General features: G+C 35.5%; 2 protein-coding genes across 2 annotated transcripts; both read left to right on the plus strand.

The window, feature by feature from the left end:
* Positions 1 to 491: 491 nt before the first annotated feature.
* On the plus strand, positions 492 to 4,840 carry LOC125666773 (uncharacterized). The gene is made up of 5 exons (XM_048900057.2): positions 492 to 717; positions 1,062 to 1,170; positions 3,038 to 3,154; positions 3,401 to 3,479; positions 4,703 to 4,840. Exons 1-5 carry the CDS (start codon positions 620 to 622, stop codon positions 4,792 to 4,794), a joined length of 495 nt encoding a protein of 164 aa, XP_048756014.1. The 5' UTR covers positions 492 to 619; the 3' UTR covers positions 4,795 to 4,840.
* A 3,213-nt stretch (positions 4,841 to 8,053) lies between these two features.
* Positions 8,054 to 19,183, plus strand: LOC125666363 (uncharacterized). The gene is made up of 5 exons (XM_048899533.1): positions 8,054 to 8,061; positions 14,733 to 14,835; positions 14,945 to 15,058; positions 15,230 to 15,308; positions 19,043 to 19,183. The coding sequence occupies exons 1-5, from the start codon at positions 8,054 to 8,056 to the stop codon at positions 19,126 to 19,128; spliced, it is 390 nt and encodes a 129-aa protein (XP_048755490.1). The 3' UTR covers positions 19,129 to 19,183.
* Positions 19,184 to 20,215: the final 1,032 nt, after the last annotated feature.

Below are 20,215 nucleotides of genomic sequence, written 5' to 3' on the forward strand. Positions count from 1 at the left end.
TGGACAGATATTCATAAATTGCATACTTTGCCATGAATTTACACATGTAGGATCAATTCGATATTTTCTCAATGCTCTCTTATTCAAACTACAGTAAGAAATATATTTTCCTTATCTTTATGATTTTACGCGCTTTCGTAACAGTTCAATCAAGGGAGATAACTTTGGAAACATGATCTACAAAACGTAGGATAAAATTTCACACACAAAATCCCTTAGTATAAGATCTCAGTAACAAATTGTATAAAAAATAAAGCATTGAGCGACAAGAGGGGTCGAAATTACTATTCATTGTACCTTATAAAGCACGGACAAACACGGCGAGGAAATATTTTTAATAATTCATATTTGCATAGAGACTTGGACCAGTTCTTAAAAAAAAAAAAAAAAAAAAAAAAAAAAAAAAAAAAACATCTTTTCTTGTGTAATGGTGTTTAATATGGGGAAGGGGGAGGGGCATGGAGCAGAAACGCATGTGTTTTTATCATAACGAGGCCTAGTACATGTACCACCACGTGGGATCTCTTCGTTTCTTATCTTTCACGAGTTGGCTTATATTACTGTATTTTACCTTTACTTTCTCACTCCAGGTTAACCTCATAAAGGACACAATTCCACGATGAAGTCCGCCGTATGCTGCATAGTGTTCGCCTTTCTCGGAAGCTCTTACGCTTTTCTTCTTGGAGGCCCAGCCCACGCGTCCTGCAAGGTTGACTGGTATGTACATCTATCATTTCAAGAAATCATGCCACATTATTCTCATTTTATTTCCCCGTCTTCTCTAGATGCTGTTAATGTGGTTTGAGGTCACTAAGCTCTGTCAGTCTGATTAAAATCAGATCTTTGATCTGCTCCGTTAGTATTGTGTTACTAAATTGTGTAGTGTAGCGATGTAATATTACCGGAGCGGATCAAAGATCTGATCTTAATCAAATTGTTCGCTCCGTGTACAGGTGTACTAAGACCCAGATTACAAATCGTTAAACGTTTTCCAACTAAATGATTTAAAAATGTTACTATATTGCATATTTCGGCTTCGAGAAAACGATTTTTTCCGACAGGACTTTTGGAACTTCTTGTGATGACGTAAAGACAAAGATTAAGGCTCAGATTGCGGCGTGGACGTCAGCAGATGGCTGCGCCAGCGGAGGAGAGAAGTGCCTGTACACGGTAAGCTAGAGGGTTATCATGTTACAATAGAACATATTGGTGATGATTTATTTACATTATTACTTTAATTTCGCCTTGCCTCGCCCTCCAGTATATATATCTGTAGATAGTCAGTTACAAACCTAATATGTAATGATATACGACAGTCACGTGCCACGATTTATCCAATGACAGGACGTTATTCTTAGAATCCGGGGCACACTATTAGTTACACAGTTAGCCGAGCCCGATACGGGTTTTCTTTTCACACCATGTATTTTTCCGTATCAGGTCACTAACTAACTGTGTAACGAATTTATCACGCCGAAGACCTCTAACTGTATATGTGGGGGTCTATATCATACAACTTAGTCAAATGTCTTTCCTTTTGACACGGCTGCAAGTCGAACCCGACGATAAATAAAATTACTCGCCCAATACGGATTTTACTCGCATTATAAGGTTTTTTTCACGGCTTCATGTGACCAAGATCTGACCAATTAGATTTCAACAATTTTTCTGAGGCGTGATAAATAGTCGCGCTGGTGGTTCAATTATTATCACGTTGAGCCCTCCAATACAAAACCCTCTAGAATTACAGACCCTGAAACGTGCTACTACACCAGTTGCACGGTACGGTTCGGTACGCTTTATGAACGGTACGGTTCGTTTTCTGAACGGTACGGTTCGTTTCTTGAACGGTACGGTTCGTTCTTTGCACGGTACGGTACGTTTCTTGAACGGTACGGTTCGTTTCTTGCACGGAACGGTTCGGTTCGTTTTTAAGGTGTAGTAGCACGTTTCAGGGTCTATTATCATCAATGTCTAGAACAATAATAAATTAGTTAAAATCAAGCTGTGATGTCATTCTTTGGTAATAGCGCTCCAGTATTTTTCAGGTATGGAGAGCTTCTGACAACTACTTAGCAATGTTCTGTTGATTTGAATATTACTTTTTTAATGAACACGTTCCCCCTACTCCCCCTCCCCCTGTCCTCTGTCACTGTCAGCAAAATGTAAAGAATAATTTTCATAATAAAATATAATTCTGATATTTGATAGTATTTTTAAAATTTATTGAAAGAATTTCCTAATATGAGTTACAATTATAGTTAGATTTGAATTGGGGTTGAATTTAGGTAGGTCAATGTCTTCTTTCCTCTCCATTCCTTAAAAGCAATTATAGTCCTATGGGGACCTCGGATCCATTGCTTTTGAAGAATGGAGAGGTGCTCGGACATTAACCTATACAGACTGTCACTGCTTAGGAATCGTCCCTATTATTAACTAATCCATGAATTCAAATAATGATATCACTACAAAGTGAAGGCAAATTACAACTACACCCACTATCATGTAAAATACTTCAACTAGTACGTGAAAGGGGGCACCTGTATGAGTTGTTAGTGTTACGATTTTTTTTTTCATTAGGCCACACATGACATCTGTCCGAGCGGACTAACCTCTTTATAAAGAAATAGGCCTGGGTCTTCCACTATTTAAGCAAGAGGGACATAGAATTATATAATTACTCGCTATATTTCTTTACATACTGATTCTAATTACTCCGTTTACCTGATCAAGATAGAGGACTCACGGCGGATGTGGCCGGTCAACAGGGAATGCTTACTATTCATAGGCACCTGATCCCACCTCTGGTATATTCAGGGGTCCGTGTTTGCCCCAACTCTCTATTTTGTATTCCTAACAGGAGTTATGAAATTGATCACTGTTCGTTTTCCTCACTTTTCTACGTATTTCTAATCTTAGCACGTTTTATGAAGTTGGATACATTTTTCTGTTTGTATTTCTGCTTTACTTTGAACTGTTTTGTGCTGAGAATATATTGACACTGTTAATGTTGTTTATTGTTTTCTTGATATTTCAGTTCAAAAGCGATAACAGCAACACTCTGACTGCCACCCACACCACCCCCGTCCACCATTACGTGGATGACCTGACCTTCACCTTTACTCCCACCGACGCTTCTTCTTGCAAAGTTCATGTAAGTTTGAAGCAAGGAAATATCATCAATTAACAATTTTTTTCATAAGTCTTGCTTCCACAGCAATGGAGAGAGAGAGAGACAGACAGAGAGACAGACACAGAGAGAGAGAGAGAGAGAGAGAGAGAGAGAGAGAGAGAGAGAGAGAAATTTATTATTTTAACTTCTTTTGTAATTTCGTACGAGAAATAAAATATATGTGTATCAGGATGAGTCAGTTTAATGGGTGTACTAAATTTGTTTCAGGGATATTCTACTTCGGAGACCTGGTACGCTCACCTCGACTCCAGCACAAATTACTGTAATCTCCGCAACCTTATCACAGGTAAGTAACCAAGCTGATTAATGACGTAATATCCGGTTATACTTCCGATGCTTTTATTATCGCCAAGTTAAACGATGATACACACATGGAATCGCAAATATTTTCCTCTTGTGAGATTTTCCCTTACCTTGTGTAATAATCATAAATTGATTGCTTGAGTTATTATATTTTGTATGCATGCCATGTACTGTACATTCTTTTGAGATGCAGAAAAGTGGGTGTGGCCGCTTTTTGGGGGGTCAAGGTTATTTCAATGTCACGCTCTTTTTTATACCAAAGAATCTTGCAATTCCAATATATAACAAATATAAACTTGTAATCTATGTCAAATTTTGTCTTAATTTGCAGCATAATCACTTATGATGACCAGATTTATGTCTGTTTGTTTAACAAAACTCATAAGCATTTGATAAACTCAATAAGATATAAAGTAAATCGAATTTCCTCTGATAATTTTTTTACTTCTGCGCATTGATCGTTATTTCTGTTATACATCGCACTTCCATTACTAGGAATTCTTTGGAAGTTTATACAATAACACTGGTGTGATAAGATGTATAATTAACAAAATAGGGTAGAGGTAGTGGATAATGTATGACACAGAAAAATTATTTTCTAAAACAAATTTCCTCAAGAAAATGTTATAAGTATGGCATATAAAATAGCTCCATAGGGATAACAAGTTCAAGATATCCGACAAATTTACTATGCCCCGTTACTTTTATCAGTTATAACTTCTTCCCATAGTTTTGAAAATAGTTCCTGTCTTCGATTTGGTTCAGATTGCGATTTGGTTTTACTAGATACAAAAGTCGGTACTTTGAAATTAGTCAAATGAGAGAATAAAGTGATATTTTTACTAAGTCATTGATTCCACTCACGACTGAAAATATTGTCCCTTATAATTCAAGTTCCTTAGACCCCATTTTTAGTGTTCAGTCAACTTCAGTGTGTGGCTCTATGACCCACACAAAATACACACATATCAACTAATTTGTCTGAATGATAACAAGAATCCATCCTGAATATGATATTGTTCATACTGAATAGTGTGTAGCCTACAATTGAAAGACTTTCATAAAAATCATTTTTCTCGCGAGATCGAACATTGATGGCAACATTGGTTTGCTCGGTCTATCTGTCTGTCAGATCATTAGCATTGGTCAAATCCCAAAACATACAAAATCCAGATAGCAAGTAACGCTATTTTCCATACATTACAGGTTCTGCCTTGCACCAGGTGTCAGGATTCGCCGAGACTACCTCAGACAAGATCTGTACTCAATTCTCCAGCGCCAACTGTGAAAAATACTAATATGTACAATGTCCTAATGTTTTGAATAAATCATATATACCAGAAAGACCGGTGTTCAGATATTGTATTACAGTATATATGCCTATACCCGCTGCTACAATTTCCTCCTTGATCGAGTTTTTAAAAGGAGAGACAACTGAAGAAAAAGGTGCAGGGTTTAAATACGCCCCTTTTGAGATAACAGCTCTTCTGTATAGGAGGTGCATTTAGTGGTTCTTTGAATGTCTAAGGGCGACTTCGGTTTATACCCGAGGACGAACCCGGGCTATCCGAGTTTAAATTTTAATCGAACGGAGGGAGTTTGAACTCATGTGTCATATTGTAACATTTGACATACAATGTACCAGAGAGTTACAGAGCCACCCCTTATAAAATCTTGCAATTCACGGAGCAAACAAATCTGAGCACGGATGAGTCCATGTATCACTAAAATTCTTATATTGCCGTCTCAAAATGTTAACATAAAAATTCCTTACACGTTTTCCCACTAACATGTGTCCAAACTTGCCTTCAAATATTCATTAAAGCCCCATGCGACTCGAAAATCCGTTTGTTAACGTATAGCCATGTTAGGTAGCCAGTCAATTTATTTTTCAAAGTTGCTAGAACTTTTAACCAATCCCTTTGTATATTTATACAATAAAATATGTTCTAATCAAATCAGATCATTTTACTATGCTCTCAATTTTATTGGCTGATGCCCCGGACTGGATGAGAAGGAATGCATTTTCAATGTATAAACCAGAGTTCCGTTCTATAGTCAAAATATCTAACCAGTGATGACTGTGACATCTCATGTTGCGTATTCACTTGGTTTAAAAACCATGGTTTGATGAAATCACGTGATGGGGGAATCTACTTCTGAATCAAAAGATTTACAAGTACAAAGAGTTAAAAGGTCACAAAACAATGGAAAGTTTAACATAAACAAGAAAGGTCAGTTGCACGAAAGTTAGTTAACTTTAACTAACAGTTAACTTGTCATTAACTCTTACATTTATATATTGTTAACGTGAAGTTAACTGTCAGATAAACTTAACGAACATTTGTGAAACTGGGTCCAGGAATCGAAGATTTTTTTTTAAGATATGCATTTTTTAAATTAAGCAATAGAAGCCGTTGAAGTACCTGGATACTTGACCCAGGGGTCATGGTTTTCACATTTTTTATATTATTCATTACTCGATATTACTTGGTTTGATGCCCAGGATCCAGTAAGGCTACTGTTAGTTAACTTTAAGGGACAGTTAATTTTCGATTAACTCTTACATTTATATTGCGTTAACTAAACGTTAACTGTCAGTTAAACTCATCTTCGTGCAACTGGGCCCAGGAGTCAAGAAGAAAATTTCCAAAGATTACCATACCGTATATCGGGGGAATTTCGGCATCGGAAATCTTCAGCGAATTTTTCGCAGAAAGTAATTTAATTTTTTTAGCTTTTGGAGCAATTTCATTTAACAAGTGTAGCTAAATAGAAATTTTCATTTTTGTCGAATTTTCCTCATCCGCCGAAAAAGCCAGCATTTCAGCGTGCCAGAATGACCTGATATCCCTGTACGATGTCATGGAGGTTTGACTCAGTCCCACTATTAATTTCACGAGTTAGTTCCCTTTATTCCACTGATGGAACGCGCGAGTTCGGAGAGAAGGAACACTGCACTGTCTACTGTAAACGTGGAAATTTACACAAGGGGGGGGGGGGGGTAATTTACACTAAATTCTCGATTGCAAAATTTCCGTAAGTAAGTAAATTTTATTTAAAGTCGGCACTGTGTACAAGTAACAACAAATAACATGAGCTATACAGAGCTCTCAAACTGTAAATTACCCTCCACACATACTATTCCCATAATGATAAAATAATGTAGGGACTCTGCATTGAATCATAAATTATCTCACAATAATCGTAATGATACCGGGTCCTGGTCAGATATATAGAGGATATCTATATTGCATGTTTTGATATTTAATTGGTTTATCCAACGAGTTGATATGGTTTATTTATTCGCGACTCTTGCCGAGCGAATAAATACACCATATCGACGAGTTGGATAAACGAAAATATCAGAATACGCAATTACAGATGTTCTATTTATCTCATACGTCTTCTTTTCGCTTAATTTTGAGATGATCCGCAGTATGGTAGAAACAGCTGATTGAATGTGTTTGAATCCGTGGCCCAGGCGTTGTACTTATTAATCTTCCTTACGCGGGAAAAAACAGTGCGCTTATAATCGATTCATGTATATTACAAAGGGCATTTTTGTAAAAGAAACAATAGATGAAAATTGTTGTAGAAGGGATTAAATGGGCGCACTTGTTTCAGAAATCCGGGCGACGACGACCTGGTTCACTTTTATCACGTGACTTTTTGACCCGGTTTGTCTTGCGAAAGGAGTGGGAAATCGGCCGAATATATATCAAAATGTAAAAACAAAAATTATTTATTTTTCAAAGAATATCTGCAAAACAGATTTCATAAAATGTTACCCATTTAAGTTTTAAAAATCATAATTGATAATCAGTTTTCTATTCAAACATTTTGTTCACAAACACTGCAGACTGAGCTGAGACTTCCACATAGAAGCAGTGTTGATCGTATCATCGAACATTCGGAAACAAAAATGTCAAAAAACTTAACTCTTACCTCACTACTTTATGCTTATTGAAATTTAAACTCTTTTAATGAATGAAAAATGGATAAATAACGAGCAAGAAAATGTTTATCTCTATTTTCCGCCATATTGTTTTCCATGTGCCCGCTCTAAATTTATCGGGAGATCCGGGCTACTTTTCGGTCGACCGGCGGCTTAAAAATACTCGAAACAAGTTACACTCTGTACTTACCCGCTTCCGGAAGTATCAACCGGCTTGACCCGGATGATGAAACAAGTGCGCCCATAGTGTATAATTAATAATGGTTTTGCCATTCCAACAAAATAACAACTATTGACTGAGTATTTATTTTTTGACGTAGGCCTGACCTTTTGATAAAAGTTTGATGTCGCCGTCTTTTTGAAATAAACGTGTGTAACAACGATCAATAAAAATGATATTTAATAATATTAGAATGTTCAACAGTTTACAATGAAAAGTAGAAGTGTTCGTGTATTTTGGATTTTATTCACGTGGTTTCTTTGGATCTGAGGGTGAGAGGAAATCCTGAGAAAGTAAAGGCTAAAAGCTGTTGAGATTATTACTTTCAATATGGCTCTAAAGAAAAGAGATTGTGCTTGTAAATGCTTGGTACCGCAGCATGTCGAGGTACTTTCGATTAGGCCTGTCCAGTAGGCGGTCGATTCCTTGTTGATGATAATAGTGTGGACATCTCTTTGTTTTCTGGTTGTAATTTTTGATTAGGCCTAGTTTAACGTAGTTATTGATCGTTAAAAGAAATTCTAAAGAAATACAAAATAACAAGTTATACGCTTTATTTCATGCGTCGATACGCATAAACACAGACAATAGGTCATCCAAGCGGGGACAGTGTCAAAAGTAGTTCGGACCGGAAGTGCGTTATCAAATGGGCGTGTGATAAAGCTAGGCTTTATCTCACTTGCAATATACACCACTTGTATAAGATAAATTGTTATTACATACCAGTGATATGTTACCATTAGTTAAACATTTTTACATCGAGGAAAACTTTAATGAAAACTGAACACACCAGTTTCGATCACGTTCTGCACCAATGCTTTGGTGTAGAAATTTAGAATTTCGATAAGAAGCCACTAACCTTCCGACATATGACATTCTGTAATTATGTCAGATACAAGTACTTTTATAAGGTCAGTCTTATCGGTATGATCAGTCAACAAATCTTCGGCGATGCTAACTATTATCAAGGATGGCCTATTACTTTTTCACATTTAGCCTACTTTCCCTAGGGACGCAGGGTTTGTTTTTGACTAACGACAGACCTCGTCATGCATCCTGATAGATTGGTAATGAACACTTATCTATTTAGAATTGTAAAGTAAATGGTAAAGTACATTTATCTAATTCTCTTAAGCCTCTAATTTTGCGGATGCATGCATTAATGGTTATTAATAATTTTGCACTGCTTGAAGGTCCTGGATTTTTGGGGGGGGGGGGGGGGGTAGCGATGTCAACTAATTGTGTATATGTTATCTTAGTACTTAGATAAATGTTGTTATTATTATATAAAACAATTGATTCTTGGCGAAAAATGTGTCTAAACGTTTATTCCGCAATATTGCAACAAGAGGCCCACAGGCCTTATCGGTCACCTGAGTACTAGTGAAAAATTATCACTACTCCCAAGGGCTATGAAATCTAGACACAAATTCCTGTTCTGAATATCTAAGCTAAATTTTAACATTCAGCAAAAGTATAGTACAAGATGTGTTCTTACAACTTCAATGCCCTCATAAGTGCATACACTGGTGAAAGGCTTCACATAATATGATAGGTGTATTAACATTAAAAGATATGACTAATTTGGACCCATCCTAGAGTCAAAACCCTGGGTTGTGAAATTCACCATTTTTTTTAGGGGGGGGGGGGGACATCTTCTGCTATTCCTTAGTATGCATTTAGATTTGATACAGCATCAGCAAACTTACACATAAACACTATAAACATGTATTAAGCTTGAACCCACCTTGGAGTCAAAACCCCTACTCCGGGGATCATGAAATTTACAATTTTGGTAGAAGCCTTCCTGCTTTACATCTTAATGCATTTAGTTTTTCTTAAACATGTGCGGTTCTAGAGAAGATTTTTAAAAATTGGTCAATTTTGGGCAGTTTTTGCCCCGTCTCTGGGGTTCCAGGGGTGCAGGAATCCTGAAATTTACAATTCATGTTCCCTTTGTCCCTAAGATGCTTCATACCAAATTTGAAAAGAATTGGTATAGTAGTTACCAAGAAGAAGTTAAAAATGACCATTGTTCACACATTTAATAACTGACCATTTTGGCCCCACCCTGATACCAAAACCCCACCCCTGGGATCATCAAATTTACAATTTTGGTAAAGGACTACCAGCTCTTTCTAAATATCCTTTTAGTTTCAATTTAGTATCAATAGTACTAAAGAAGATGTTATGTAAGTGTTTTACACATAAACACTATGTAGTAAATTTGGCCTCGCCCTGAGGTCAGAACCCCTACCCCGTGGATCATGAAATTTACAATTTTGGTAGAAACTTTCCCATGCTCTACATCATCATGCATTTAGTTTTTCTTAAACATGTGCGGTTCTTGGGAAGAGGATTTTTTTTTAAATTGATCAATTTTGGACATTTTTTGCCCCGCCCCTAAGGCCCCAGGGGTACTGGAGTCCTTAAATTTATGTCCCCCTTGTCCCAAAGATACTTCATGCATTTGAAAAGAATTGGACTGGTAGTTATAAAGAAGAAGTTAAAAATGTTCAATTGTTAAGGCATGACGACGGACGACAACCAATTGCAAAAGGCATTCTAATTAAAATTAGATATTAGATCCGCTCACATACTCGCTACACAAAGTATGTGAGCGCATCTAACATCTAATTTTGATTAGATTGTTGCAATAGGTCACCTGAGTTTACTCATGTACTCATGTATTGCGAAATATAAGCGATATCAAAATCCATTATTTGTTTCAAACGGTAAACCAAAGTGTAGTACAGACAAAAGGTTAAGGTTTGTGATAGACGTGACGGATTAGGGCTTATACTAAAAGGAGTGGAGCTATGTTTTAGCTGTAGTAATTTGTTATCAGTGTTAGGCTAGCTGATCGGGGCGGAGTTATGTTTTAACTGCAGTCGCTTCTAGCTAATGGGAATAGGGTTATTTTTAATTGTGGTCGATTGTTACATGTATCAGTGTTAGTCTAGCTGATAGGGGCGAGGTGATCGTGTTTCAACTGTACGGGTTGATCTCAATGTTAGGCTACAGTGTAGCTAAGGGGTGGGGTTATGTTCTAACTCTATGATTGTCGATTTTTATCATTGGTAGCCTAACTAGTGGGAGAGAGGTTAGGATTTAACTGTGGTCGTTCGTTGTCAACACAAGGTTAGCTAACGTGGACGTGGTTATGTTTTGACTATATGGTCGTTTTTTTTGTAATGTTAAGTAAATGAAAATGGGCGGGGCTATGTTTTAACTGTTATTGGTAAGCTAGCTAACGGAAAGTTTTAACTGTTGTTGTTTGTTCTCAATTTTTGACAAGCTAACGGGGCGGGGTTATGATGCTGGGGGCGGGGGGGGGGGGCTGGTTTATGTTTTAACTGCATACCTTTGTCATCAATATCAGGCAAGCTAATGGAGTAATAAGGTTTTCTCTTCACTGTAGTTGTTTGAGTTATATGTTAACTGTAGATGTTTGAGTTATATGTTAACTGTAGATGTTTGAGTTATATGTTAACTGTAGTTGAGTTATATGTTAACTGTAGTTGTTTGAGTTATATGTTAACTGTAGATGTTTGAGTTATATATGTTAACTGTAGTTGTTTGAGTTATATATGTTAACTGTAGTTGTTTGAGTTATATATGTTAACTGTAGATGTTTGAGTTATATGATAACTGTAGATGTTTGAGTTATATGTTAACTGTAGATGTTTGAGTTATATATGTTAACTGTAGATGTCTGAGTTATATGTTAACTGTAGATGTTTGAGTTATATATGTTAACTGTAGTTGAGTTATATGTTAACTGTAGATGTTTGAGTTAATGTTAACTATAGATGTTTGAGTTATATGTTAACTGTAGTTGAGTTATGTGTTAACTGTAGTTGTTTGAGTTATATGTTAACTGTAGTTGTTTGAGTTATATGTTAACTGTAGTTGTTTGAGTTATATGCTAACTGTAGATGTTTGAGTTATATGTTAACTGTAGATGTTTGAGTTATATGATAACTGTAGATGTTTGAGTTATATGTTAACTGTAGATGTTTGAGTTATATATGTTAACTGTAGATGTCTGAGTTATATGTTAACTGTAGATGTTTGAGTTATATATGTTAACTGTAGTTGAGTTATATGTTAACTGTAGATGTTTGAGTTAATGTTAACTATAGATGTTTGAGTTATATGTTAACTGTAGTTGAGTTATGTGTTAACTGTAGTTGTTTGAGTTATATGTTAACTGTAGTTGTTTGAGTTATATGTTAACTGTAGTTGTTTGAGTTATATGCTAACTGTAGATGTTTGAGTTATATGTTAACTGTAGATGTTTGAGTTATATGTTAACTGTAGTTGAGTTATATGTTAACTGTAGATGTTTGAGTTATATGTTAACTGTAGTTGTTTGAGTTATATGTTAACTGTAGTTGAGTTATATGTTAACTGTAGTTGAGTTATATGTTAACTGTAGATGTTTGAGTTATGTGTTAACTGTAGTTGAGTTATGTGTTAACTGTAGTTGAGTTATATGTTAACTGTAGTTGAGTTATATGTTAACTGTAGATGTTTGAGTTATATGTTAACTGTAGTTGAGTTACATGTTAACTGTAGATGTTTCAGTTATATGTTAACTGTAGATGTTTGAGTTATATGTTAACTGTAGTTGAGTTATATGTTAGCTGTAGTTATTTGAGTTATATGTTAACTGTAGATGTTTGAGTTATATGTTAACTGTAGTTGTTTGAGTTATATGTTAACTGTAGTTGAGTTACATGTTAACTGTAGATGTTTGAGTTATATGTTAACTGTGGTTGAGTTATATGTTAACTGTAGTTGTTTGAGTTATATGTTAACTGTAGTTGTTTAAGTTATATGTTAACTGTAGTTGAGTTATATGTTAACTGTAGTTGAGTTATATGTTAACTGTAGATGTTTGAGTTATATGTTAACTGTAGTTGAGTTACATGTTAACTGTAGATGTTTCAGTTATATGTTAACTGTAGATGTTTGAGTTATATGTTAACTGTAGTTGAGTTATATGTTAGCTGTAGTTATTTGAGTTATATGTTAACTGTAGATGTTTGAGTTATATGTTAACTGTAGTTGTTTGAGTTATATGTTAACTGTAGTTGAGTCACATGTTAACTGTAGATGTTTGAGCTATATGTTAACTGTGGTTGAGTTATATGTTAACTGTAGTTGTTTGAGTTATATGTTAACTGTAGTTGTTTAAGTTATATGTTAACTGTAGTTGAGTTATATGTTCACTGTAGATGTTTGAGTTATATGTTAACTGTAGTTAAGGTATATGTTAACTGTAGTTGTTTGAGTTATATGTTAACTGTAGTTGAGTTATATGTTAACTGTAGTTAAGGTATATGTTAAATGTAGATGTTTGAGTTATGTGTTAACTGTAGTTGTTTGAGTTATATGTTAACTGTACTTGAGTTATATGTTCACTGTAGATGTTTGAGTTATATGTTAACTGTAGTTGAGTTATATGTTAACTGTAGTTGAGTTATATGTTAACTGTAGTTGTTTGAGTTATATGTTAACTGTAGATGTTTGAGTTATATGTTAAATGTAGATGTTTGAGTTATATGTTAACTGTAGTTGTTTGAGTTATATGTTAACTGTAGTTGAGTTATATGTTAACTGTAGTTAAGGTATATGTTAACTGTAGATGTTTGAGTTATATGTTAACTGTAGATGTTTGAGTTATATGTTAACTGTAGATGTTTGAGTTATATGTTACCTGTAGTTGTTTGAGTTATATGTTAACTGTAGATGTTTGAGTTATATGTTACCTGTAGTTGAGTTATATGTTAACTGTAGTTGTTTGAGTTATATGTTAACTGTAGTTGAGTTATATGTTAACTGTAGATGTTTGAGTTATATGTTAACTGTAGATATTTGAGTTATAAGTTAACTGTAGATGTTTGAGTTATATGTTAACTGTAGATATTTGAGTTACATGTTAACTGTAGATGTTTGAGTTATATGTTAACTGTAGATGTTTGAGTTACATGTTAACTGTAGTTGTTTGAGTTATATGTTAACTGTAGATATTTGAGTTACATGTTAACTGTAGATGTTTGAGTTATATGTTAACTGTAGATGTTTGAGTTATATGTTAACTGTAGTTGTTTGAGTTATATATGTTAACTGTAGTTGTTTGAGTTATATATGTTAACTGTAGATGTTTGAGTTATATGTTAACTGTAGATGTTTGAGTTATATGTTAACTGTAGATGTTTGAGTTATATGTTAACTGTAGTTGAGTTATATGTTAACTGTAGTTGTTTGAGTTACATGTTAACTGTAGATATTTGAGTTACATGTTAACTGTAGATGTTTGAGTTATATGTTAACTGTAGATGTTTGAGTTACATGTTAACTGTAGTTGTTTGAGTTATATATGTTAACTGTAGATGTTTGAGTTATATGTTAACTGTAGATATTTGAGTTACATGTTAACTGTAGATGTTTGAGTTATATGTTAACTGTAGTTGTTTGAGTTATATATGTTAACTGTAGTTGTTTGAGTTATATGTTAACTGTAGATGTTTGAGTTATATGTTAACTGTAGGTGTTTGAGTTATATGTTTACTGTAGTTGAGTTATATGTTAACTGTAGTTGTTTGAGTTAATGTTAACTGTAGATGTTTGAGGTATATGTTTACTGTAGATGTTTGAGCTATATGTTGACTGTACGAGCTATAATTATGGAATCATGTTTTAGGTTTTTTTAGATTATTAGATAACATTTCAACCCTTAACCTACATGCCGCGGTGGTCTAAAGGTAGAACGTTTACCTCACAAGCGGAAGGTTGTGGTTCGAATTCCGGTTGCGAAAGACCTAAGTCGGTAAAACAGGTAGTGACAGTTCCAACAGCAAACACTCGGCATCAGGTGTGAATGTCACGGGTCCTCGCAGATGACCTTACAAACGGATGTCCCGTGTCACAATAGGTGTGGCACGATAACGAACCCTCACTGCTCAATGGCCGTAAGCGCCGACCACAGGCCTCCATTTGAGTAAAAAATTAATCAATACTTGATTTACATATTTCATTCAATGTTGTAGAATATTTGGTATACAATGTAGTGAAGTAGAAGCAGCACTAATATCTCAGATCCAGGAATGGTCCACAGCTACGAATTGCCAAGACGACAAATGCAATTACGAGGTACGTACATGCACCATAACAACATAATAAAACGATACAATTTAATAAGAAACATTTCAGATGTGCTTTACACGACAATTTCATCAGTGAGTTATGCTATATCCTGTAGATTACAGAAGATGAACTGGATAGCGTTCGAGTAAAGCACAGAGTTACGTCCCTTGATTATATAAACGCCATTATATTCAGGTTTCGGAATGGCACCAATGGTTGCCATGTCAATGTAGGTATCCCTTTCTTATGCCTTGATATGATCCAAATATTTGCAAAGGAAAGGTCATTAAAAGGAAAAATCTTTCTAGATAAACTTTATGAATGAAATCATGACAAGAATGGAAAATCACTGAACATTCACTATAGGAGGATCTATTCCGTGTCTTTATAAATGCTTTAGGGTTTCTCTATATCTATAAATCCCTACGCCTATTTTGATGGCAGTACCAACTACTGTGGCATGCACACGTTGATTACAGGTAAGTCATCTTATGTTGAAGTCACGTGGACTATCCCTTGTTGAGATTGAAAAATGTGTACATTTTCAATGATTTTGTCTTTGATATCTTTACCAATTGTAATGATAGTCATTTCCTCATGAATGCGCTGCAGTTGTGAACAATGCACGTATTGATCTTGATAAATATAGTACGTATATCTTAACCGCCGGAAATTCCGACAGAAATGAAAGCAAAAGATGAATTCATTTTTTTGAAAATTTATGCCTAACACTCTTTATGAAGTATGGCAGCGAGAAGCACTGTATTCATACTTTCATGTATTTTCAAAAATCAAAATTATTTCTTGATTATGCGCTTTATCGAACGAGTTGAAATGGTGTTTATATTCACGAAGCTTTGCCGAACGAATATATGTACATCATTTCAACAAGTTAGATAAATCACAAAATGAAATCCCAGAATGATTATATACATGTATGTTCTATATATCATATACCTAGTAGTGTATCAGCCCTGATACACCTATCTTGGCTAGGGTGAGACAGCTGCAAGTAGGCAGGGCTGTCTCGCCCTAAGGGCCGACATATATAGAATATCACACTCTAATGTTGATCTCGGACCTGGGATTGGCCCCGAGAGTTGATCTCGGCCCGAGCCCGTAGGGCGAGGGCCGAGATCACTCGAGGGGCAATCCCAGGTCCGAGATCAACATTAATTAAAGTGTGATATTGTTTATATCATATACCTAAAACACAACAAGTTGAAAAACATTTTTTTTTAAATTGGGGGTGGGGGGGGGGGGGGGTGGGGTCATTGACCCAAACATAAATACATGGTATACTGTACAACGATATTTGACTATTTCATTCCTTCAGAGAGTTTACTTTAATGGTTACGTTTCCAGTACTATTGACATTGTGAAACATGCTAAAGTCTGGGTTTTGTAGCTTTATTCCATTGCTGATTTTTATTTATTTTTTCGGATTTACCAAACTCGCCCGTTTTCAATATTTCATATAATTTGTAAGAGTTGTAGAACTTTGTTTACGTGGCGTCATCGTATGAACGGGAATGTTTACAGATCTGATGCTGCTATTTCTTTGCTTAAGGAATGTTACCTTATACTGAAGTAAGTTTTTTTTTTTTACCGTTTCCCATCTGTTTAGCATCTATAAGTCGTTGAAATACGTTGGAAGATAATGGTTCTACTTTTCTCGTTTTATTGCCAAGTCCTCGGGATTTTAGATTTCAGAAATCGTTTTAAAACAGTTTTCTACATCAAAATTGCTGTAAATTAACATTTTATCTCCATTAGGACCGGGGATTTCTGAAAATGCTTCAGTATCACCCTCCATAATCCTCCTACTGTTTTCTGTCACCTAGAACGTTGATTGTTTTGAAATGAAGTTAAACGTGTTATTGTTCTAAATAAACAATTGTTACTTGGGTTACCCCCCTTTGCTTAGATACTCGCTACAATTTAGCGCTGTTTTCAAAAACGTTTTTATTTAATTTTTCTGCTTAAATTAAATTTTGTCGTGGAAGAAAGTATTATATATGAAAAAAATTGTGTCTAACATCATTTTTTCATGTAGTTATGTTAGATTTCAAAAGATTAAAGAAGAAATAGCCATTTGAAATTTGAGGGCGAGACAGCCCCTTGACAACGGGCCGAGACAGAGATATCTCGGCCCTTAGGGCGAGACAGCCCTACCTACTTGCAGCTGTCTCACCCTAGCCAAGATAGGTGTATCAGGGCTGATACACTACTAGGTATATGATATATCTCTGTCTCGGCCCGTTGTCAAGGGGCTGCCTCGCCCTCAAATTTCAAATGGCTATTTCTTCTTTAATCTTTTGAAATCTAACATAACTACATGAAAAAATTATGTTAGACACAATTTTTTTCAAATATAATACTTTCTTCCACGACAAAATTTCAAAAACAGCGCTAAATTGTAGCGAGTATCTAAGCAAAGGGGGGTAACCCAAGTAACAATTGTTTATTTAGAACAATAACACGTTATAACTTCATTTAAAAGCAATCAACGTTCTAGGCGACAGAAAACAGTAGGAGGATTATGGAGGGTGATACTGAAGCATTTTCAGAAATTTCCGGTCCTAATGGAGATAAAATGTTAATTTACGGCAATTTTGATGTAGAAAACTGCTTTAAAGTTTAAAACGATTTCTGAAATCTAAAATCCCGAGGACTTGGCAATAAAACGAGAAAAGCAGAACCATTATCTTCCGACGTATTTCAACGACTAATAGATGCTAAACAGATGGGAAACGGTAAAAAAAAAAAAAACGTACTTCAGTATAAGGTAACATTCCCTAAGCAAAGAAATAGCAGCATCAGATCTGTAAACATTCCCGTTCATACGATGACGCCACGTAAACAAAGTTCTACAACTTTTACAAATTACATGAAATATTGAAAACGGGCGAGTTTGGTAAATCCGAAAAAATAAATAAAAATAATTCACTTATTTCCAATTTTAGTAATATGTTTTACGGCGTGACCGTGTTTGAGGGCGAAGCAAAAAAAATTTGGCATTAGTATCTATATCCAAAACAGAACAAAAACAACCCGAAGTTAGCATGATTTGATCCACCTATATATTGAACGCGGGAAATATAACGCAAATGATGTAAACAGTACATTGTGACGTCATATTCAGCGTCGTATTTTAGCAGATTTACAAACATAGCGTCTGAACCACAACAACAAACATGGCGTTAATGGTGGAGTGATTATATATGATTTAAAAAAATAAGATTTACATGCTTTTACGATTTTTGTAACATCTCAGAACGACGTGAACTAGGGTAGACGAGATTCAAAATGGAGAAATACATGTCCACGCGATAGTATTCGATTCGACGCCATTAGTACCAAAATTTTCAAGTTCCATAGGTATGGTTTAATTTTTCATTGTTTTCCTATATTTTTCTTTTAAACATGTATATATATACGTGTTACCTATAGGGAGAGCTCCGCTCTCACGGCCCTTCGGGCCGTGAGAGGGCTTCGCCCTCAATCAATTAACAGGCCCCTAAGAGCTGCTTAAAAGGATATACATGTACATGAACAACACAGCGATAGATATGACGAGTTTCTCAGCCAAGCAGTTCAGTTAATTCTAGACCACATGAGGGGATGTCCATAATTAATCATCCAATTATCGTGACCAGCAATGGAATAAAGCTACAAAACCCAGACTTTAGTATGTTTCACCATGCCAATAGTACTGGAAACATAACCATTAAAGTAAACTCACTGAAGGAATGAAATAGTCAAATATCGTTGTACAGTATACCATGTATTTATGTTTGGGTCAATAACCAACCCCCACCCCAATTTTTAAAAAAATGTTTATCAACTTGTTGTGTTTTAGGTATATGATATAAACAATATCACACTCTAATGTTGATCTCGGACCTGGGATTGGCCCCGAGAGTTGATCTCGGCCCTCGCCCTACGGGCTCGGGCCGAGATCAACTCTCGGGGCCAATCCCAGGTCCGAGATCAACATTAGAGTGTGATATTCTATATATATCTCATACCGATTACTTAATTTTAAATATTCTACGTCAACAAGTTAACCTCACGCAAGCTAGGTTACGTTTAGGATGGACTTGCACGTAACAACGAGGTTCTTAGGGGGTATTTAGGTCGTTTTTTGAGTTGGGTTTTTTTATAAATAAAATAATAATTATGTACATTGTATACGTTTATGTTTTATTAGGCTCGTCTTTAGATCAGGAGCCGGAATACCAAGAGATGACCTCAGAGAAAATATGCACACAGTACTCTATCGCAAACTGCTCTTAATGAGTTATGAATGCAGTTTTATTTTCTTAGTCTTAAAGAAATGTGCCATAGTAAAGACACCGAACAATAAACAGATAAAAATGGATTTTCTTTGAAAATATTGTTGTTGAATGATTTATTTTGAAAGTTCTAAAAATCATATGATGAGACTTTCACTGAAGGCAAAATAATAATGTACCCCTATTAAAAAAAAAGAATGAAATATATAACGTTTAGATATATTACTGTCACCGGCTGTATTTTATAGACAGGAAGTAGCAAAACTATAGACGGCAATATGGAAGACGCTGCCAACATTTATGATAGATCTGTATATGCAGTGTACATATAATGTACATGTATATAGTCAGGCTACTGACAAACAAGTTGATGTTACAGGAATTTCAACAGTCTCGTTTAAAGTCAGCATTTTGCAAATTATATAGTCGTTATAATGATCTAGTTTGCCATTACAACCTATCAGTGGGTCAAATGCTGTCTAACGTGTTTCATACTGATTGTTAGGCTGTTCTTAACGCACTGATTTTGACTATGGATTACTCCGTTTACCTGATCAAGATGTATGGCTCATGGCGGGTGTGACCGGTCGAAAGGGGATGCTTAGTCCTCCTAGGCACCTGATCCCACCTCTGGTATATCCAGGGCTCCGTGTTTGCCCAACTTTCTATTTTGTATTGAATTTCCTTAAACGATCGCGTTATGGGAATCACTGTTCGTAATGTTCAGCTTTCATGCATGTGGCATCAGTTTCCGATCCACATATCTCGAGAATGAATGAAGTTTGAATTTTTTCCAAATATATACCATATACACAAATGTATAAATTCTTTTACTTTTCAGTTGATTAAGGGCATCGATTGAACGTCCACGTATCGAATACCAAATCGCTGGTCGGACGTATATGTACGTATTTATGATTGATCGGTTGAATATTGTTTAGCGTCCCTCTCGATAATTTTTCACTCATATGGAGACGTCACCATTGCCGGTGAAGGGCTGCAAAATTTAGGCCTATGCTCGGCGCTTATGGCCATTGAGCAGGGAGGGATCTTTATCGTGCCACACCTGCTGTGATAAGGAACCTCGG

Source organism: Ostrea edulis, chromosome 10 (genome assembly GCF_947568905.1).
Source record: "Ostrea edulis chromosome 10, xbOstEdul1.1, whole genome shotgun sequence".
Classification (NCBI taxonomy): domain Eukaryota; kingdom Metazoa; phylum Mollusca; class Bivalvia; order Ostreida; family Ostreidae; genus Ostrea; species Ostrea edulis.

Coding starts and splice junctions, on each gene's coding strand:
- LOC125666773 (XM_048900057.2), top strand. CDS start 620: ATGAAGTCCGCCGTATGCTGCATAGTGTTCGCCTTTCTCGGAAGCTCT. Junction 1,171..3,037: donor GAGAGAAGTGCCTGTACACG/GTAAGCTAGAGG, acceptor TTGATATTTCAG/TTCAAAAGCGATAACAGCAA. Junction 3,480..4,702: donor TCTCCGCAACCTTATCACAG/GTAAGTAACCAA, acceptor CATACATTACAG/GTTCTGCCTTGCACCAGGTG.
- LOC125666363 (XM_048899533.1), top strand. Junction 15,059..15,229: donor CCAATGGTTGCCATGTCAAT/GTAGGTATCCCT, acceptor TAAATGCTTTAG/GGTTTCTCTATATCTATAAA. Junction 15,309..19,042: donor CATGCACACGTTGATTACAG/GTAAGTCATCTT, acceptor ATGTTTTATTAG/GCTCGTCTTTAGATCAGGAG.